This window comes from Anser anser, assembly GCF_964211835.1.
Source record: "Anser anser genome assembly, chromosome: 13".
Taxonomy (NCBI): Eukaryota; Metazoa; Chordata; class Aves; order Anseriformes; family Anatidae; genus Anser; species Anser anser.
The window spans coordinates 17,816,745-17,840,730 of NC_139734.1; the positions used below are offsets into that span (position 1 = coordinate 17,816,745).

Below are 23,986 nucleotides of genomic sequence, written 5' to 3' on the forward strand. Positions count from 1 at the left end.
ATATGTATATTATATAGAATGATAGAATATCCCAAATTGGAATGGACCCACAAGTAAAATCGAGTCCAACTCCTAAAAAAGCTTTCTATTGATTTGAGCGCAATTATGTAACTCTTTCTACCAAGAAATCTTTTCCCCACCTTAAGATGTACAGACATATCTTACCAAAAGATAAAACCTGAGTTGAGATATTATGAGCACATGACTTTCAGATGTTCAGTTTTCAATAAAGAAGAATAAATTTATCAAAGTTGTCAGTGCCACAGTAAATGGATCTTTAAGCAGTTAAATTTCTAAGACTTCATAAAACGGTTATGAAGAACACTCTAGGCACAATAAATACTTAAGTGTTCCATGCAAAACATCATACAAAAATCATATTAAAGACTTGGTCTGGCAAAGAAATGCCTTAATGATCTTAATCACATGCCATAATCGCTACCATAAGAAAACAAGTATGAATTTACAGAGATTTTTAGACTGTTTCTGATCAATAAATACAGCACCATTTTCTTTATGCAGAACGTGCAATAACATTAACCAATATACTTTAAAGTTACATCTATTTGATGAAATAATACTCTGCAGTTAATTACTGCACTAATACATACCACAACTCCAAATTGTTCTGACTCAGCAAGATCATTATATTCATCCTTCAATTCAGCTAAGGCATTAAGTTCTTTCTGCTCAGGAAGATTCTTCACTAGGTTCTAAAATAAAAGAAGGCATTATATTACACTTGATATAACAAATGAGCTGGCATCTTAAAATAAAATGTTTAAGACGACACAACACAGAAATACATGAGGAAATTACAGGGAACTTATTTTTATCTACGTAGCTTAGACACTATAAAAATCAAATGAAACCAGTAATTAATACAGACATCAGCACTGTCTTCAATTTGAAGAATGCCTTCACAGTATTTAAAAGTTATAGACAGATAATGCGAAGTGTTTATGAAACATGCAATTCTATAGCATTTTGATAACAACTTAAGACTTCTGTGGAGATAACGTAATCTTACATTAAAAGTTACAAGTAATGCTAAATGTTATATCTTAAAAAAATAAATAAATTTTGCTTAAAAAATCCATGGTAAAATTTGACAAAGTGATGAAGTACTAACTGTGTAGAGACCAGTTTAGCCCAATCTCCCTGGAATAATCATTTTCCAGGACCAAGAAAGGAAGAAAACATTCATTTAGAAAGCCTTGTGGGAACCAGGACAGGGTCACAAACAGGGGACAACGAAAGATGAAAGGACAAACACCAGCCTACTACATTAGCTAGGAAAGTATCAGTTAGTGAAGACTGGATCAGCTGGTAATGATGACATCAATAATCTGCGTAGGATATTAAGAGGAAGTAATTCAACATCCTTATCATCATTGTGCTACATCTGTATACCATTTTAGGTTTGCCGCCTTCTCTGCTGTGCTCTTACTCCACAGAGATTGCTCTCCTCCTACAAGACTCTGTCCTCCCTTGTGAGGACAGCAAGCAGAGACATGTAAAGAAGCTGTACTCCATATTTTCATCTCTCTGGCTGACAGATTTTGGCCTTAAAATAAGATCAAAGATGCTCAGAAGCAGGTCTGATTTATAGACTCTTTCTGTTTGTTTGGTTGGTCTTGCATTGCACTGCAGCAGTATCCTGAAACATTCAAGTAGTTTCATCTATCACTAGTGACAAGCAGAGGTTTTTCAACAAGAAGCCTTCTGAAACTCTATTATCCACTAGCCTAAACTAGGTAAACATTTGTCTCATGCTCAAAAACTAGAGTCAGATTTTTTTTTAATCTCCTACATTATGAATTTTCGCTTTCAAAAGAAAGAATTTTTAAGAGCCTTTTAAAGACAGTTTTACTGCCATATGTAACCATATACAAAAGTAGAAGTGAAATAAACAAAACACTAAATTCAAGTGATATATTTATAGCTCATATCCAGAAAACTCTACACTGTTTTTACTTTTGAATTCTTACAGCTTTATATCATTTGTATGTACAACACACTATGAACAAAACCAAACATTTTTCACATACCTGAATCAAGGATTCACTCAGCTTCTCTTCATCAACCTCTAAAATTATATTTTTTATTTCTTCATAAGGCAAACGGAAAGAACCCAAAAATATTGCTGAAATTCAGTAAGAAATCATTAGAATCCAAAAGGTCAAAGAAGATGGATGTAGGAATGCAAATTTCAATTCTAACAACTCAAAAAAAAAAATCTATCTTGATCCAAATTAAGATAACTCACAACAAGAAAGTTTTCTATATAAGCCAAGTGTTATATGAAGTAAAATTTCAATTGAAATTATAATCAATGTCATTTCTAAGAAATCAAAATACGACAACAATTTGGACTGTTTTTGCATCGTCATTTATCTGTCAGAAATATTTTTTTTTTTTAAATGAATAGCAACATACTTGCATTACTACTAAAACAGACATGTTCAGCCCATTATAAGACTTTAGCTGCTACTTTTGCTTTCACAACCTGGTCTACACAGCTGTAGTGAATTTATAACTGGCTGAGTATTTACATAACATTCTAAAAAAAATCCTTGCCAAAGGCAAAGACAATATATTTATACACACACACTCTACCTCCCCTACCATTTTTTAAGTAACTAAGCTTATAAAAGAGACTATATATATTGTATATGTTTCAAAGATGGTGTTTGTAAAAATAATTTGATTCCAGGATGTTACAACATCTCAAAACTCCATTCCATAAAACACAAAATATCCCTAACGAAGACAGACTGATACATTGTTTTTTATGAAGCGCTGTATATTCAACCCAATTACTATGTCTGATTTTCCTACAACCATATTTTCAATGATTGGTTTAAAATTTTATATCACTTGTGTCATAGAACTTTTTCTGCTTAGAAAAATGTACTCATGGATGTAGCAATAAACAATGCACGGATTTGTTTTTACATACTTGTTTTGCCACAAGTGTAGATGGACTACGAGCATTTTAAGGTATTTCTAATTCACATTAAACAAAAAAAAAATCTACTACTCTCAGAAATCAATTTCCCTCCATCTTAAAATGGAAAAGCAAATTAAAAATAATAGGTGGTGCTGTTTTCTTTATAACTTAACATAGTGGTATTTGCACCTAATTTATCCCATTTGGCAATATTTGTCTCTTTGAAAGTCTAGCCCTTATCAAGCTCTTTCTCCACTGCTTTAACCGGAAAAATCCACTGGGGATGGGAGCTAAGAGGCCAAACCTAAAACCCACCAACACTGTGCGTTCCCTGAATCGGTGATTATCACTTAATTATACTTCTAGTCTAATGCAGTTAGAGAAAGAATCAACTCTTTAATTACAAAGAAACTATAATTAAAATTTAAGTTTACACCATTTTTTCTTTTTTTTTTTTTTTTACATTTTCCAAGGCTGTAAAGTGTATTTAGATCATACTTACATAAAACCTCTCTGAACTTAAGACTTACATTCACATTAGCAAATTTTTAGAAAAATATTGCACATCTAAGCAAGGAAAGAATATTTAAGAACAGTCATGTGGACATGATAATTATTCATTTATAATATTTGACACTCACATAAGTTTTGTGCAGATTTTCCATCCAAAACTCTTAATTCTTTAATCTTTTTCTTCGACTGAGCTACTTTCTTTTCTTCTGTTTCTTCTATTGCCTTTTTAGCTGTAAAGAATGTATTTATTAAATTCTGATACAATTGTTAAAGAGACTAACAGCAACTTCGTCAGAAAGCCGTAACAACGCATCTGTAAGAATTAGCTCAAGAAAATGCAAATCCATTGCCTCAATGTACTGCAAAATATCTAAAGCAGCAAATAACACATTTATCTAAGGAGAAGGAAAGTGAAATGAAATTTTTAATAAGACGATGACAATTTTTTCATGTACTATCACATTATATTTATATATTTTTGTATATTTTTAATCCAGAAGTTCTAGTATCTTCAGTCCAGTTTATTCCAAACACTTTTAAAAATGCACTGATTTGGTGTTACCACAAAGCACGTGAGTGCCCTCTGTTGACATCTAAGTATCTCAGATAGCATTAGAAGTTAACCCAAAACCAGTAAGGTAAGTTATTCTAGATTCATCACACAATAAACCTGAAGAGGCAGGTTTTTACTAATTACATATCTTGTTCCTAGTAAAGAGCAAAACCCCCAAAAAACACTGTAAAACATTTAAAAAATATTTTAAATTGGATTCTTTTATCGTTTGTTTGTAAGTAATAAAGATTGCTAGCTTTATATTCAGTATTTAAAATTATACAGAAAGTAAAATGGTATTCAGATATTTAAAATATATGCTGATTTTCTGCATAATTCAGTGTCCTTAATGTTTACAGAATTTGCTAAAGTATTGTGTAAACCCATTAGCAAGGGTTTATTTCCTTTTAAATATTACAGAACATATTTGGCACTGAAGAAACAGAAACTTAACACGTTTAATAAAATTTGATGAACATTTTAAGTCAGTCAGAAGCGACTGAAAAACTTTAAAGTATAATTAAGAGGAAGTTTTAAGCAGACCAAATGTTTTTCTTCTCAGAGCAGTTTTTTTTTTTGCTGTGCTGTTTCATCAGGATGGGTTTCACTAGAATTATCTCCTAAGAAAACACGTTTATTTTTAGTGTTAAGAGTAACACTAAAGCCCCAGTTTCAACCTCTTAAAGAAAAAAAATTACTTTCACCTCATACACATTACTAGCAGGAAAACATCTCAAAATAATACTACTGGGTTTATACCACTTGAATAATTAGTTTACCCTGCGCGGTTGCATACCAGCATAAACTAAGCTAGTCCAAGACAGTTCCCTTATCTCCAGCTACCTCTAAAAAGCCTGAAGCAGAGAAAGCTAAGCAGAAAAGACTGTTCAACAACGTAATGCTTGCTCTCCCCTTCCCCTGCTATTATTTTGCAAGCCTAGCCACATATGACCAGCCTGTTATATATTTGAAAAAGGACAGAGCTACACATCAACTTTACAGCAATCTTGCAGACAGCCAATACTCAAAATTCCGACGAGCACTGACCCAATGAACTACAGTTCAAAATCCTAAAGTGACAGTCCAGTCCATGAAATAATCAAACCCTTATCACTAACTGTTCTCAATTAAACATGGAAATAAAACCAGATGCTCAACAAATAATAATAAAAAAAATAATCCAAGAGTTAATAATGACTTCTCCCATGACAATGCAATAAACGTTGTGAGTTCTGTTAGAGCAAGAGAAACTACTGAAAAGCAGGAATTTGTGTCTGGTGAGACAGGTGTGAGAAATGATTTGAGAAGGTAAGTGACTTATTCCTAATTTCATCCCTTTAATGAAGCCTTCCTGATTTCCATATATAATCAAGTCTTTATGGAAATATGGTGAAGAACATACATCCTTATAATCTGCTTACAAAGTACGAGACTTGTCAGTCAGCCACGAACATTAAAGACAAACCTGTTCTTTTATTAGTTGAAAGAAAATACACAAAGCCAGTGCTATTTGTCTTGAGGCTTGCAAAAACTGCAGGGCTAACAAAAATATTTTGTAATATACAAAACCAGAGAAGCAAATACGCTACCAAATGTCAGTTCACACAAAGGATTTTTTTTTCCCAGTGATAATTCACATATACCTGATCAGACAGAAAGAGAAACAGCTTTATGAGCAAGAGTCCACACAGGGCGAACAACAAATTTTCAATAGTATCCCTCCTCAACTGTTTCCAGATTGCATTTCTCTAGGTGTTGTGAAACCAGTAATCAAACTTACAACACGAAAGACCAAACATTCAGAAGTTTTGTAAGAAACTACAGCTACTCTTCAAATATTTTCAAGCATGAGACTAAGAACTATTAGTTACCTTCATGCCAATTCAAAAAAATGATAGAGAAATAACTGAAATCACAACTAAATTCGGTGACTACACCGAAGTTGCTGTTTAGCATCTACACCAACCTTACCAACTTAAGACTCACAGGCAGAAGAGACGTTAAATTACCAGAAATTCTTCTACACAGTTTGATTGATTACATTAAGCAGAGTGCTATCAAAAGTCATGCTTTTGCCTCTTCTGTTATAGAGCCTCTTTCTCACTCCGATAATGCAGTCCATTTTAGCAGTGACTTGACTGCAACAGAACCACAAATTACAAATTTTTAAAGAAGAATTAAATAAATAAAACACTACTTGATACATTTAAGAATCAATATACTACTGCTGACCAACCTCCCACCTCTTTTCAGGTATTCCTGACACAAGTGCCTATTTCAAGATGAGACAGGCTTTTCATCTTGATGCCAGAGAACTAGTTGAAGGGAGAGATGAATAAGGATTTTACAGCAGTTAACACAGGGTAGCTCAAAAAAGATTAAAAAAAAAATCAATCTGGAAGCTAAAACATCTGTATTGCTTCATACAGATGTAGTTTAGTGCAATTCTCCATTTAGTAGGGAAGAAGCAGCAAGCTTTTTTTTAACCCATCAACAATCATTCACTGAAGCGGCAAAAAAACTACTAACGCACAGTTATCTCGCACTGATTATACCTACAGAATGTTTTGGTTGGTTTTACTTTTGTTTACCATCTTTCTAAAGCAGACAGGAGAGGGAAAGGTAGAGAGAGCCAACATGATCAAGCAGAAGGAAGAAAGGGAGTTTTAACACATGCAGATGTCTCTTTGAAGAAAAGAAAAATATCTGAATCCCCATGTTATATAACCTACTTTTTAAATTCAGAATTGAGTTCTATTGTGTTAGTAAAAACATATTTGTTTATCACTGTAAGAGGAAAAAAGCTGATGCAACATGCTGCAAGGCATTGTTTTCTGTTCATCATACATTATGCAATCAATGCACATGCTGCTTAAATGGGTACCTTTAGTGATGCCTTCAGCTGGGAACTAACACAATCCCACAAAAAGTACACTACTTGAAACCCACATCGGATCTAAACAAAAACAAGTGACACTAAACAGTGTTAAATATATTGAAAAAAATACTTCTAACAAGAATAACGATAACCGTGGCAAAAAATATACACAAAGATCTTGAAATACTTCAGAGACTTAATTAAAAAAAAGTTCTACCACCAGTACTTTAAACTTCTGTACCAATATAAATAAGCACATATGGCTTTTCAAAATTATTGTTCTACACTTGTTATTCAGCTACTGTAAAGTCAAAACAAATTTTTAGAAATACAAAAATGCCAAGTAAATGGGACCCTAACAATTTCTGAAAGTCATTGAATGATAAAACAGATATTTTATAGCACAAAAATTCAGTAAACTTTACTAGAAAATGAAACTTCTTTGAGCATGACTGAATTGGTGACCTTGGGAAGCTATTGATCAGCTATTACTTGCAGAGGTACCCAAGAATAGTAAAAAAACTAAAAAATATTTGTTCAGTTGGAAGGAACCTACAAGGATCATCAAGTCCAACTGCCTGACCACTTCAGGGCTAACCAAAAGTTAAAATACAGTATTGAGGACATTATCCAAATATCCTCATTAACTAACAGAAATGGGGAAGCAATCACCTCATTAGGAGGCCTGTGCCAGTGTTTGACCATCCTCACAGTAAAGAAATTTTTCTTAATGTCCAGTCTGAACTTCCCCCGGCGCAGCTCTGCACCATTGCCATGTGTCCTGTGATCGGTTCCCAGGGAGCGGAGACCAGCACCTCGCTCTGCACTTCCCCTCCTCAGGGAGCTGCAGAGAGCAAGGAGGTCGCCTCTTGGCCTCCTTTTCTCCAGACCAGACAACCCAAGTGCCCTCAGCCTCTCCTCACAGGACATGCCTTCCAGCCCTTTTACCAGCTTTGCTGTCTACCTCTGGATCTTGTCAAGGACCTTAACATCGTCTTCATTTTGTGGAGCCCAGAATTGCACACAATATTCAAGGCAAGGCTGCACCAACGCTAATTATAGCAGGCGAATCAGCTTTTCTGACCAGCTGGACCAAGTGTTTGATGCAGTCCAAAATACAGCTTGCTCTCTTGGCTGCCTGGGCACACTGCTGGCTCATGTTGAGCCTGCTCATCAACAGGAGTCGAAGTCAATACAAGTCAAAGAAAGGCACAGGGAATAAAGTTTTATATAATAGTAGTCTCACACTTGCGCTTACTCTTTCCTCACTGATACACCAACAATAAATCCTGCCATTTGTCTCACCACACAATTCCTCACTGAAATGGAAATGCATCAGTTCACATAAGTGAGGCCTGGTTAGCATAGCTAGCGGCATAAGCCTGTGGACTTGGAGCAACCATTTATTTCAGTGAACAAAATATGACGAACCTTTTGCTCCAGACAACAAAACTGAACTCCAGGAAGTTTTTGTATGCTCAAGGAAACAGACAGTCAAACTATGCAAAGAATCTTGATCATCTGTAAGTGCGAACGTGTCTAGAAGCATCTTCAGTGTAAGCCCCGACAATGACAACAGCACAAGTTGAACAAACCCGTCACTGAGGAGATATTCTTTATTTAATCCAGTAACTGATTAAGCTAAAGAATATTCAATGGATCCCAGATTCTGGAAGATGTCAGGGTCCTGTTCCTGGACTCTGAACAGCACAGCTGAAACCACAACTTCTCTCCTGGACTGCATCACCTCTCCTGCAGAACATGTTATGTAGGATGTCATGGAATTCATAAATTACATCTCCTGTGATCTAAGCCACGTGGTAGCCAAACGTATTTAGTCTCCACACTGTGATTTGGTCTGAAAACATGACAAACCACAAACCATTTCCCTAAATATCCAGAGATAAATGCAGGAGCATTAACAGATGCTAGCCATACCCTCCATCAATCCTGTCAGCAGCTGTGTGATCTCATGTTTATTCCTAATGCCACCTGGCATTTTTAGGTTCACCTAAAATCACTCAGTTATCAATTCCTGACATAAAATTAAGCACTCCTGCTGTTGTTCTGTCCTTTTTCTGCAATCAGAATAGCTAAATAGCTAATATAGCACTAAAAAGAAAAAAAAATATTACAAAGAAAGCAAGCAATTGATCTGAAAATGATTCTTAGTAAAGAAAAAAGCAAAAAAAAAAAAAAAAGTAAACCAGCAGGAGAAAAAACATGGAACATCATATCTCATATGTTTTTTGCCTAATTAATGTAATCAAGCTGAAGAAGGCGACATCAACCAACAGATTCTGCTCCATGGAAGAAAAAAAAAACCTTAGTTTTACAAGAAATTTTTGTTAAAAAAAATAGCAAAGGTATTCCTATTACTTACTCTTCTAATGCAAGCAACTGTTACTAAATTTCACCATCACATTTAATGACTATATTAAATATTCTTATTCTATTAAAATTGCCCTAAAATGGCTGTAAACTAGCCTAATTTTCAACTGCAATTTGAAAAAATTTATGTAACTTGTGCAGTTTAGTTGTACAGTTCAAATGTACTTTAATAACCATTCCATATTAGAGTTGCTTCCAGCTTTTTATCAGCACATGCCTGGACTACAAAAAATAAAAAAAAAAAACAACACACACAAGTTTGCCTCCTTCTGTTTACACTGATAAAAGTCCATCCAAAAGATGTTGATCTTTCTGGAAGACTAAGGAAATAGCAACAATTAAAGGAATATAAGTGGTCACAGAAATACATGCAAGATGTATTACGTGCATTTTGCAAATATGTGCAAATACAATCACAGAAATTCCTTCTGACCATTAGAAACCAAACAGCAGCAAGCAAAAAATGATTCAACTGAAAATATCCTCAATGGGGCCTACTTAACTGTCTTGTATAATGTGCTGTAGGAAGCTGAAATAAAACCTTGTAGCCTTTTCCATTGACACTTCTCTCATATTCCCGCCATGAATATTTACAACGCAGAAAGCCCCAGGACTGCCTACCCCATTTCTCCTTTTGCCACTGCCCATACTTCAACATCTGCAACACAGAACACACACAAAAAAAAAAAGAGGGCTTTTTCTACAAGGAGGCATTTATCACTGGTGGGTTTTGCTGGGCACTGAGACATCATAGATTTTCACTGTCTATGCATCAGTACTTGACTAATTACTAAAAAGATCAGCCAATGCATTTTAGAAGTAATACAGTAAGTTTCTATGTGGGTCAGAAAACACATTTGTCTAATAAAATAAAATAAAATACTTCCTATAATAGTAATTTTAATTTAGACAGTCTCATGTCCCAGTTATTTTTTTCCCCTCACATATTAGGTCATTATCACAACAGACTGTGAGGCAGAATAGTGAAGTATTTTCCAGACCAAAAAAAAAAAAATCAAAGTAAAACAAAACATTGGAAAAACTGCTTATTTCATCAAAAATTTCATAAACTCATTTTCTGTTATTATGACAAGTCTGGCAAGCAAAAGTCTTTTAAACGAATAGCTCAACTACTGTTCCAGTTGAACAGGCACATCTTCCCCAATAAAGACACGTGAATTTCATATTCCAAATGAATTTTATAAATAACGACGCTAAAAAGAATTGAAAGATCTAAAACCCTTTTATACACCCAAGTTAAGTAGATATTGGTGCACAGACTAAGTCTTTACTAAAATTGAAGTTTTAGTAAAAAAAAACTAGTAAAAAAAAAAACCCTCCACTACACTGTGCTATTTGATATGTGAAGTCCCTGACTGAATATTTAAATACACACAAAAACACACATCCCCAAATGCACCTTCTAATATCCTCTCCCTTTTAAAAATATTTCGCTATTATCAATATTTAAAACAAACCTGCACGAAAAACTGTTTCACTTGTATATATTATAATCCCCAAATCCTCCATTTGCTCACCATCTACTGTAGTCTGTAGTTTAAGTGTAATTTAATGTATTCTGGATATACAGTCTGACCTACGCAGTTAACTACATAATGTTTCATTTCTGTTGACTTAGTACTTGTAAAATTCCATTAAATGCTTCCTAAAAAGAACTGTATTCTCCTACTAATTTAAACTTAAAAATAAAAGAATAAAAAAAAATCAATTACTAGGCTTGAGAAAGTAATTATCAGTATTAATAACACTGGTAATATGGTCATATTTACTGTTTTATTAAACAGAATAACAAGCAGAACTCAAAGGGATACTTTCATAGTCATTGAATCCAAAGCCTAAATTCATATGGGAGAGATTATATTTTAAAAACTGGGGAATTATCTTTCTTAAGAGATTCCATTATTTTCTATAACCAGTAACCAGTGCCCTGTGATGTTGACTGGAAGTCACAGCTTTGATAAATACTAATAGCAACTTTTTCCTTATTAATAAAATGTTGAGAAATTACTCTAAGTGTAGAAGTCTGTGTCACCTGAAAATGTGGTCTTGTCATGGACAGTATAAAATAAATCTAATTAGTTGTGTGTAAAATATAACAAGCATATCTTTCAACTTAATATTATAAAAGCATCTGTGCCCACAAACCAGTAACAAGAACACAGCTTACTTCTACCTTTAAGTTAGAATTACTGAGTTTTATTCAGACACATTATGAGGACAGTGGCTTGTTTGGAGCAAGAACTGCCACAGAACACATGTAAAGCATCTTTCTACATTACAGACACTCTAACTAAAGATCGATCTACGGTCATCCCAACGGAGCTGCAATATACCAGGACAGTGAAATGCTTTTACCATACTAACACAATATTCTTTAGGATAAAGAGTAATTGATATATTTTTTGAGTAATTACTGATAGACAGTAATTGAGATGGTTGAAAAACATGATGCTTTGCTTCATTGTTTTCTAATTATTGCAGTAGGTCAACTGATACTTATTAGGTAACAGCCACCACACAGTGATGTCTTACTGTTTGCCTTTTGTGTATAATATACACTTTCGGTTTTCCCCACCAGTATGACAGTGGTCTTTGAAAGCACTGAGAAAGTGGAAAGGAATTATTAATAGGACTTATAAAGAGAAAAAAGGCAGCAACAAACCATAAAAGAATAGCAAAAAGCAGGCTTGAAATACAGAGATCAATGGCACAAGTTATGAATGCTAAAAGATTGCATGAGTTCATTGAAGAAAACACTGAGCACTTTGCAATGTATAAAGATGCAACTTCTCACTCAAAAACTGAACTGTTTGAAGCCGGGAAGTATCAATGCATTCAGTTTATTCTATCTGTATAGTCTACAGAGACAGTCTCTATGTACTAAGTAACGTGTATTTGCCTTTTTCTTATACCTTAACCTAAGCATCTACTCTCAGTCATCTGTTGAGGACAAAATACCAGGGTTAACTGGCCTGAAGCTGTACGGCTTCGTATGTTATTGCTACAGTCTAATAGATTTGACCTGAAAACACTTCCTTGGAGCCCCAGAATTTCAAAGGGTGTTCAAAACACTCTCACGCACAGCGAAAGTATGTGCAGTGATTTTTTGCCTTCAATAAAAATGATAAATTACTTCCATATTACAAGATTACTCTTAGGGGACCCAACAGAATACTAAATTAAGCCACCTATTCTGTAACAGACTTAAGACAGTCTTGACAAACAACACTACCAGTTGATGACATTTACCAACATAAGTTAGCTTTAAGCATGGACACATACAAAATCCATATTATATTTTAAGTTTAGAATGTCATCTATGATTTGCTTACCTTTGTTTTAGCAACATAAGCAAAATAGAACTTATTAAAAAGGCAACGTATCAGCATGAATGATAAAAATGTCTTAAATGCAAGAACAAGAGAGCCAGTAAGAAAACCAAGCTTCTTCTCAGTTCAGAATACACAACTTAGATAGTTTCAAAACGATTTATAAAAATCAACCAATGTAGCACGATGACATTCTGCTTTTAGAAAGTGGTTAAGCAGGAAGTTTCTTATTCCCCTGCCTCTCCACCTTGGGAATAACATTTGTGTTAGTGTTTTAAAGACATTATATTCTCACCTTGAAGACTAGAAAAAGCTATCTGAAGGAATTACGTTACAAAAAAGTATCAGTTTCTCACAGCTGCACAGACATAATTTTGTATACTCTATAAGTATTGTTTCATTTCAATTTTACATCCTTCAGGGACCATTAACAAGTAATTCAATAAGTCCACAAAATTATCAGCTTTTTATCTGCCTATGTAGCTGATACTTTCAATTTCTCAATGAATTCTGAAGGTTAGTAGTATAATTGTTCACTCTTAATCCTTTAGATAGCTTTTTAAATGTACCTATCTCCAAAGAACCTTTATTCACTTAGGTAATAGATCTATCCATACTTGCTGCATATATGGCAGACATTCTTGCAGTGGAAGATATTACATTCAAAGCATCTCCTAATAGAATTACAGCTGAAACAGCTAGCAATCTCTAAATGAGGTGAGAATTTATTTATTCGGTTAATTTTGATCAGCAAAAAAGAAAAATCAGTTTTGCACATACAACTATCAAGGGACAAAAGTTTTTGGTTTTTAAGTACAAGAGCATTACAGGTCAGTAAATACGTAACTGGAACTGGTCTATGAAGCAGAATACATTTTGACAGTTCATAGCAAAAAGCAACATTTCGTTTAACAGAAAATTGAGAGAAAGTACATTTAGGAAGCTGTGTATTATGAACTAGCTATAGTTCTGCTGGTAACATGTAGGCAACAACTCTCGTGCAGACTTAAAAGAATTATTTTATAAGAAAACACTTAAAATTTGGTTATATCTTGTTTATGGTGGATTTATTTGTTTAAACAAATACACTGTTATTCCTGCTGGTTTCAGGACATGAAAATATAGGTGCATGAACTATTCAATAGTCAACAAAAACTTTCTTGGTAAGTTAAAGATTCTTTTCAGCATTTTCCATCCTTTTCTCCACTGACTTAATTTTTTCCTCCCACCTTCACTTCATAAACTCACAGCCAACTGCATGGCTGTACATCAGCTAAAGAAACTAAATTACAACTCTCAGCTTTCTAGCAGTAACTAGATAAGGAGCCTACTTTACTAGTATTAAGAAAGTTTTCAGTAAATTTAGCCACAGCTACAAATAACACATAAGAAAACAAAACATTCTTAAAAACCATCCTGCACAGAACTACAGAACACAGACCTAGAAGTGACAAGGGCCTGACCTCCAACTCCTTACCACCATGAGGATTTTATGTACTTGGATATATAAACACACAGGAAAGATTAGCCACCCTTCAGGAAAACTTTCACAACAGATAACATCACTAGCTCATTTAAGGGAAAACTGTCATAAAAAAAAAGGAATAGGCTACTTAATCATGTTCTGATACTTAATCATGTTCTGAGTGCTTACCTTTAAATTAAATCTAACTTAATTTCCCCCGTTAAAAAAAAAAAAAGGTTAAAAAAAACAACCCTTGAAGAATACCTTGTTTTTTTCCTCCTGTTTTGACATTAGATAAAGCATTCTTTACAGTCTAATCTTTTTACCAAATATATTTTATTCCAGAAATACATGCAGATTTTGATCTAAAAAACAAACACTTTCAAGATTTTTTTTCAGTTCAACTTCTGAATTTCTTTTTCTCTGAACTCAAAGAAGAGATACTCTCTGTAAGAGCATTATAGATCAAGACTACTTCATGAATGTATTCATATTTCATGCTAATTAGTCTTTGTACATAATCCCTTTCCCTGGTGTGCCTTGTACATGTGTCTCCGTCCTCAACTGCTCATTAAATGTGCTATAGTTCATTTGAGCACTGCATCACTGAGACTGAAATAGACATTTCAGAATACAAAAAAATGCCTTTCTCTTCCTCTACTGTATTTTATAAAGCCACTACAAACAAAAGCTCTATTTTCCTTAGAAAAACAATGTGTATAGTAGAACATTCTGTACATACCAGCAGTTATCACACAGTAGACTGGAATTTCATGCCTCTTGAATATGTTTGTCAATAACATATGCTGCCTGGGTAATGATCTTAACTCTTTTCTAATGGGGCCCTCTGAGATACCAAATGCAGGGGAAAAAATCCATGCATTTAAGAGTTCCCCACTTCTTCCTTTACAATTTTTATGATAAAAAATGACTCTTCCACCATTCATCCTCAATATTTTGATTTTCAATTTCTAAGAACCCTGGTCTAATACATTACTACATTGATTCTTTAAATTGCCACTCAAAACTTAAGATGTTGTAACTAAAATAACTCAGTCACAGCACTGTGAGAATATCCTTAATCAAGAAATACACTCTTATGCAATTAATTTTAAGATCATTTAAGAAGGAAAGTAACACAAACACACACATACATATATAAATCTACAAATAAATCTAATCTAATAAATATACTAATAAATCTATAAATCTAAGTAGTAATAATTGCAGGCAGCAGTTTACTTATAACAAAGCTTTCCCCATTACTTAATTTGACAGTACCAATTGGATAAATTATGTTGAAAAAGAAAGGAAAAGATGGAGAAGATCAAACTAATATCTTGCTCCCCCTTTTTCATAGTACTTGAATTTATTCTGTTGTTGAAAAAGAACTCAAATGCATTTGAGTTGACAAACCAGACCACTTCTATGGGAAGCTCATATATGAAATTTGATTACATAATCAAGCAGTAACTAAGTGAAATTCTGGAAGACACAGAAGCACTTTGTAGACCTATACCCCAAAGCAGTATCTTCCTTTGCTCTGAAGTCATACACTTCTGAAACAGAGGGTAAGGAGAAGGAAAAATACACATGCTGAATTAACCAGAAGACCAAGGGAGCCACCTGCAGTTTGTAAAACCCCAAACAAATAAACTAGGAGTATTTTTTTTTCCTTTTTAATTTCACCAAGACAACACAAACAGTTGAGCCAGCACAACATATATCTGTGCTTAATACCAGAGGTTTCTGTATCAAACTGAAGCTATCGATCTCACACTTAAAACAAAGCGAGCTGTGTGCTACGCAACTTTGGAGTTTGAAGACATTTAAGGCTTGTAAAAGTTAAGTTCTCCGGTTAATTTGATCTGGGCTTCTTAACAAATTCATCTCCTTTCTTTAGGAAGTTCTAATCACTTTTCCTTTTATTTATGAAGAACAAACAAACTTGAAGGAAAACTGTTTGTGTTCATTTAGCGATAAACAGACCTCTTTCTTTAGCTGCTACGTGCCCTCTTTACTAAATAATAGCTGAAAAGTGATCATGAAGAAATTTTTTTTTCTCCCCGCTAAGAATGTATCATTACCTCAAGCATAAAGAAAGGGCTGATAAATAATGATGCATATTTCATATTGTCATTAGTCAGTAAGGAATAATAGTGAATAAAGCCTTGTAACATTCTCACAGGAACATTGTAAAGAAGTAGAATCAATCTTGAAATATTATATCACCTAAACAGAATAAAAACTTAAAATCTGCATTTAGTACATGCAATCTTGATTATTTCAGTGTAAATGACTGAAGCTAAAACATTCATTCTGATCCAAGAAAGAACAGTATCTGCTTTGGAAGACTAACTGGTCATAGAGTGGGGAAAAAATAACACAATTCATGTCAGAAAGACATACCTGTTAACTAAGGGGGCAAGGATGACAGAAATAAAACTATCTACAGACTTTCTCTGAAACTAGCCTGTATTCCTCTCTTTCTCCCTCTCCTCAGTATCTGGTAGCTGTGTAAACAGGAAAAGTATATAAGTTACCATGGATATTTAAAAAAAAAAAGAAAAATAATAATTTAAAAATTTAAGAATGGGCAGTTTCACAGAGGAAAAAAATATGGAGTAATTGCTTCAGGAGATGAAAAACAGCCTGCTTTATAACAAACTTCATGATGAACCCCAATGAAAAAAAGCAAACCTAAGATACTAGTCAATGACCACCTGACAGGAAAAAAAAAATTTAAAACTGTTAATATCTTTTTATTAGTATTTTACCAGAAAGCTAGATCCCCAAGCAGACTTAAAAGGAAGAAGAAATCTCTAGTGTTAGATCATACAACTTTTAGTGAAGAATGCAAAATGTTGATGACATTGGACCACCATTTGACCTTCTCTGTTCACGGGAACAGAGGAATGGTAGGCATAACGTCAGAAAAAAGAAAGCGTGGATGCTAAGAAATTGGTGTTTGAGCTTATCTTTCAGCAAAACTAATGGATGATAGTTAAGTGCTTGTTGTATTTTGATTAGACTTCAGACGGGATTAAAACAAATTTTGAATTCTCTGGAAGCTGTATATACTTACTGTATATGAAAGCATTACAAGCAACACCAGCATAAGTCTACTATGTCACTTACTTGCAGTAATAGCCAGTATTTCACCTCCACCTATCTCTACCACCAGTCCCCTTGCTACCTTAGATGAATTTGAAGAGAATATTTATGTCAGCATTTACAATAAACTTGGATAAACTTGGTTACTTGCTTACAATTCTGCACAAGTACAGCTTCCCAAATCATTTGTATTCTAAACTTATAGCACAACACTAGGAACATTTATCACTCTCAAATAGGTATTATTAATGGTGTTGCCAAAAGGTGTTAAGACCAACTAGTGATGGTCTCATCTGAACATCGCCTTTTTCTAAACCTCACCACATCATGTGTTATTTCTTACTCAGAAGTGATATTTTCTCCATTGATTGTTCTTCAGCTTTTTTCATGTCAGATGCACTTTCTTACTTAAATTTTTACAACCACCTGTTCAAACTACATTCAGCTGCCTCCTTGAACCTCCTCAACTAACAAAACAAGATTAAATACCGAAATCCTGGCAATAACCAAAATCACAAACAAGTTAAAACTACACTTTAGTTTATCCTATCCATGTTTTAGTGTTTTTTCCTGATTGCTATTATTTTAAAACTGAGCTACAGAGGAGTTTTAAAAATTGTCCACAGAGGGAGATACCAAAGTTAGGACTGGACAGCCACCTGTATTTTCCTATTATAACTGCTAAAGCAAGACCATATTAAGATAAGCCATTTTTTATATTTTGTTACATACTACATTATACTTATAAAAATTTAATATCTTGTTCAATTATAGTTTATGCACAACTTGGTATTTTCTCTTGTCCTTTCTCACTCACACTCAATAAAGTAAAACAAAAAACAACAACCCACAACTCAGCTATTAAAATCTTACCTCAATCTTCAAAACACGCATCAAAATGATTGTTGAATTATATTTTAAAAGTCTAATTATAAAGAAGCTACAGAACCCTGATTGAGAAGTTTTCCCTTGAGGTGAGTTGGATAGATAATGAATTCTGTACTGGAACAATCCCAGTAGTTACAGACTATTATGTACTAATTACTACCTTTACAGATCTACTGTACACATAATTAATTTCTTCAGAGTACCACTATCATTCTTGACTGGCAAAATACACAACCTAAATTACAAGAGCCAGAAATTAACATGATCCTTTAGGGAGAAGGCATTAACTTGCTTTGTAGTGTTTTGCAATTAGTCTATCAATCAAACAGTAAAAAGTCATTTTGATAGCAGCAGGGCATATACGTTGGATACTGTCACATTATAAGAAAACTTAACCATAACATTTTAATCTTTTACTGTTACCCAATATACAATTGTGCCTCAAATATTCACAAAATTAAACAACACATGGAGCTCTTGAGATCATGTTCCACAAAGCACCACAGATACCATACTGCTGCTGATGTTCCTTTTTGTCATGCACATAGCTGACCATATAGTTTTATGTCAGTTAAAGGGATGAAAGCAAAATTCAAAAAACTATTTTTCTAGTTGAACAACAATGATTTGATTATATGCTTTGACAGATTTGCTATTAGGAAGGTTCTTGCCAAGAACACTAAAAAATAAAAAAGTCTTGACATATAATCAAGCTCTTCGTCCAGCCCAGCCTGTCCAAAACAACAACAAAAATTAGTAGCCCAAGCTTACAGAAATGTGTAACGACTGGATTAATAAACTAAGCATAAATTCTCGTTGAACTTCATTAAAATATTTCCCTCTCTAGAAAATTGTTAGTCATTTAATCAAAAGTGCATTCATTTTTTAATTCTAAAATTTTAGTAGTGGGACAATCTCTGTCAAAAAGGTGTCATTCTTAGTTCACAATGCACCTCAGTATTCCACTGTACATCAACAGAAATTAATTACTTCCTTAAAATCACTTAACAGGCTCATAAGGACAAGATGCATTTATTTGATCTCTTGGATCTCCTCACTTGACATAAGAAACACTGCAGAGTTAACACTATGTAATCCAGCTAAGGAGGATGACTCATTGAATTAATTTCACATCCTCTTGATACTCCTTAATACTACTTTATAAAATTCTGGGTGATGTTAGATCATCTTTTGCTATTAACCAAGTTAAAAGGAAAAAGTAACTAGTTAGAAACTAATACCTTCTCTACCCTTTTTTTCTGTACAGTGTACAGCTACACAAGGAAATAAACATGCATTTGTGTGTTTAATTGCCACCTACAGTCCAGAGACTGTCCTAATTCTTAGTATCACCCAACTTTATAACAACAGTTGCCCATTCATTTTCAAGTATACCCAATATGAAATTATTTACTTGCAAAAACGGTCCATGAGACTGTAATCATCATCCCCACCTCTACATCTGGAAGCACAATTCCAAGCTCATAATGTTTATCTTCAATGAAAATTTGAAGCCCTGGAGTCCATTCATCACAAGCCCTTAAAAGGTATTCAAATCATATATATTTCTTTTGAAGAAAACTGAAAATCCTTCAAGACTGTACTGAGACAGGGATAATTGGATATCAGTTAACTTACATCAAATCCCAAGATCTCAAAACCTTGGGAAGTCTTACAGACAAAGCTATTTAATGATTCCTTTGTTCCCTGCACAATGCCTATTTTCATGTTTGGGCTTCATAACTGATTTTACAGACTAAATACTGCAGTTTGACTATTAGTAGTAATTTAAACCTAATTAAAGACATTCTACACTGTGCATGCATATTAAACATTTAACATCACAATAGCAAGCAAAGATTTTAACCTTATGCTTACCCTTTAAAAGAAAACTTGTATCTAACTATATTTAAAATAAAATTATTTTACCAGCAAGGGAACATTCCTTTTTGTTTCTGGTGCTGTGTGGTTAAATACTCCTAAATTTCTAAGCAGCTAAGTAACAAATGTAATACTTGTTTAACTAACAAAAAGTATGCTTCAGTGGTATACTGTTATGACTTATTTTTCCCTAAGGTCAGTTTTCCGAAAGTACTGCTTCCTTGAAAACAGGTGGTGCTCAGATAATGAGGAAGCATAGAGAATCTTGGTGAGAACCAAGATTAAGTTACTCCTGGAGTACCTTAAAACAACATCATGTTAAACAAGGGCGGGGGGAAGGAAGCAAAATGTCATTTTCCTTGTCCCATAGAATCATGGATAGAATTTAAAGGTTTAATCAAGTTTGAGTGCTGCAACCTTGGAGGAATATGCAACTTATTAGTAAGTGTATATCATTTGTTTCACTTCAGTTACTACTCCCACAGGCATTCCAAAATCCCATGAAATACAAGACAATAAACACTAAGTCATCAGAATAAGTTTTTAAAGATTGTCAGTTTTCTCCTGCTCACCTATGTATTTGCTTTACATGTTGACTGTGCTCTCTAGAGAAAATAAAATGCATTTCTATTTGCATTTCTTTAATTCTCCTGTAATATACAAGTAGATCACACCAAACAAATGGGACTAAAGCAGAGAAAAAATTGACTCTAGATTATCCTTAAAATTAATATTCAGATGGTTAATGTGATGCCTGTGTTTTTTAAGGCAAAGGGTGAGAAAGAAGAATGCTGATTATTATTTTAAGGTTTCTCTTTGCAGATAGCAGTTTAAGAAGGCAGTTGCTTGTGAGATGCAATAATTTCAGCATATGCTACTACTAGATACTCTGAAACTCCTCAACTTCTAGTAGCTTTTTAAGTCTCAAAGTAAAGCTGAATTCAAAGAAAGAACAACGTAACTTTCTCTACTACCCGACTAAATAGAAGTACATTAAATAGGTGTTTAAATAACCTGTCCTGGGCAATAGGCAGTAACTTCTCCGAAAATAGTAGGTAGCCCATGTGAAAATTGGCTGATATAATTATTTAATTTATGACAGAATAAAAAAAGATGGCTCAAGGTAGCAACACCAATGTAGTCTTCTTATTTCTACCAGCCTTTGTCATGGCATGTTATTTTCTACAACCATTAAATGAGAATGGCAAAAGGAATAACAGGAAAACTATCTGCAAGGCTATCACCAAGTTAACCTATGTAGAGAATTTCTATTGCTTCTTGTTCTATAACTGTGCAACTAGGTCAACACGAATTTTCTCCCATGAAGCCGACAGCTATGTCATAATTTCAGAAGAGTTTTTTCAACATTTTTAATGAAGTGGCTTTTTCAGGAATTCAGAAACATTTCTTCAGATTGCTGATGAAAGGATTCAGCTTAAGGCAGAAGTTTGTCATTTTCACTTAGAAGGTTCTCAATCCATTTCAAATATCTGCTGCCATGTGCTTTTTCCTTGAAGGTTTTCTTGGTTTGCTGTCACACCCAAATCAGTGGCAAACTCCACATTATTTTAACCAGATGGCAAAACTATGTATCGTTTTTCTGAATTATCCCTGTAATTCAGACAACAGCCAGGAAATCACATACCCCTAAGTACAATACAAATTCATTCTAAAAGTAATAAAATCCTATTGTAATTGACAGACAGGGATTCTAGTTGAAGTTCAAACAGAAGACAAACTACAATCAAAATACAAGGCATCACATGAAATGTTCATTCTCAAAGCCAAAAAGTTTAAGTAAAAACCGCAACACAAAAATACTTAACATCAGTACACACATTCACTTCAAATTCCTAAATGTTTGTTTGCTCACTCAGATTTGGCCTACAAATACTTGATCATCTGACTTGAACATCTGCCTCCATTCAGCTTTCAGAATTCCACATCCCTCAAGTATATCATATTCTAACTTGTTGACAAATGGATGAAAGATCTGTGGCTAAATCACAAATTCATTCTTTAACTACCCACCACTTTTTCAATTCTAATTTGTTGGGCTTCCTCATTAGCTCCTGATTAAGTTATTATTAAACCATACTTCAACTGTACTTGCTCCTTTTCAATGTCTGAAACAAATTGCTGATAAATGGCCACATATGAACTACCGATCACTTGTTCACCGTAATCTACGGTTAATGATAAGACTTCAACAGACTACATGCAGCTTCATAAGTACTCAAAGGCCATCTGAAGGCTGTAAAAAGTTCAAGATAGCATTAAGTAGTAGATTTGTAACCAACAATCAGTTGTCCATAACTGCATTCCTGACTCAAGATATAAATATTAACACATTATTTCCTACCAAAATAAGTGTTTGAAAAGTTAAGGATTTTTTTTTGTTTTAAATCTAGAAGCATTACCAAAAAAGCTATTTACATGACACATTGAGCAGCCAGCCTCACGTGGACTTGACACAAGCTCCAGCGTAGTTCTCTCTAATAGAGAAACAGAGCTATTCCTCATTGCATTCCACCAAAAATTAGTATAGTACCTGATGTTTCCCACGGTATTATGCGAAGTTTAAAGAGTGTGTGTGCACACATTCAACCCACAGAAAACTATCCTTACATGTTGTTCACCAACGCCAGTAACAGTGTAATTTATCTTTAGCAGTATATAGCTTTGGGGGAACATGCTTCTCAGATTATACACAACATGCATTTAAAAACTAATTTGATGGCTGTCTTGTAAGAAGCACTTTTTTTAAATGAGAGCTGCATATAATAAATATTCCACATTAAAAAAAAAAAAAACAAAACATGAAAGCAAAGATAAAGGAGATGTATGTCTGCAAAACATGCTACAGACAGACATGAAATTTATCTAGTCTGAGCTTTAAGCCAACCAAGAGTTGGCTGTAGTTGCTACGTATCAATGAAACTTGTGTGACCAGTCACACACCTGTAGTGGAAGAAGACTCTGAGGAGACAACCCTGCAAAAACTGTGTGTCTTTGAGACTCAGAAGAAAGAAGTGATTGACCACAAGTGTTGCAAATAATTCTGAACTTACCTTCACAAATAGGGAGCAACAGTGTAGCCTCTGTTCTAAACAAATGGCTCTATCACCTGATCGGACCAAGCAGTTATTTAACTGTTTGTCCCCAGGTTAAAAGCACACAAACAAAAGACGACAACAAAAACCACACCCCAACAACACTCAAAATCTTAGAAGAGAACAATGGTTTCAACTCGCAGATTCCAGAATCATGGCATTAGGCATATTACAGGAGTTGTCATTTAACTGCATGTTGTAATAGCTAGATTCTAAGTCTCATTTTCAGTTGTGTGGGATTTTCATTTACCACAGTGGTACAAATAAGCACATTTTTATTACACATGAAACCCTTCCCAGGTGATCAAGAAGAACCTGACAACTTGCACTCTGTGAAGCTAGGCGTATTAATGCAGATGAGCATGATGCTAGTATTAGAATTTGAATATAGATCAGGATTTAATTTGAAGATTCAACCTGTCTAGAACATACTAGGCAGATTTGGAATGCATTATTACATAAGGTTGTTACCACCCAAGGCCATGAAGTGAGAGGGACACAATTCCTGTAACAGATGACAATGCTTAAATACACATTGTAAATCATCTTCCTACTCTAGAAGTATTGTATAATTCTATAGCATTGCACAAAGCATAAAAAGACCACCACTGCAGCTTTAAACTTAATAAAAGCATGAGACAAAGTAAAAGAAGAACATACCTTTAGCCTGTGTTCCAAAGGTGATTGCCAATTTTGCAAATAATTCTGGACTTTCAAATTTATCTTCTTCAGCTTTTACCCAAAAGCTGTTTTCTGCTATTTCTTGGGGCTCAACCTGAAACAGAAATGTCATTTCCAAAGTTAATAACTCATACTTTTAATAGCCAAATTAAAGCCAACTCCACAGGACTGTTGCGATAACTGGACTGAAATGCATTTAGTTATGT

General features: G+C 34.1%; 1 protein-coding gene across 1 annotated transcript in view; it reads right to left on the bottom strand.

Moving 5' to 3' along the window:
* The window catches only part of DIAPH2 (diaphanous related formin 2), a 189,544-nt gene that overhangs the window by 116,267 nt on the left and 49,291 nt on the right, over positions 1-23,986 (bottom strand). The window contains exons 18-21 of the mRNA XM_083797793.1: positions 23,760-23,874; positions 3,595-3,696; positions 2,052-2,146; positions 612-713 (exon numbers count right to left, since the gene is read on the bottom strand). Coding sequence (XP_083653919.1) covers positions 612-713; positions 2,052-2,146; positions 3,595-3,696; positions 23,760-23,874 — 414 coding nt within the window. The remainder of the gene's footprint in view (positions 1-611; positions 714-2,051; positions 2,147-3,594; positions 3,697-23,759; positions 23,875-23,986) is intronic.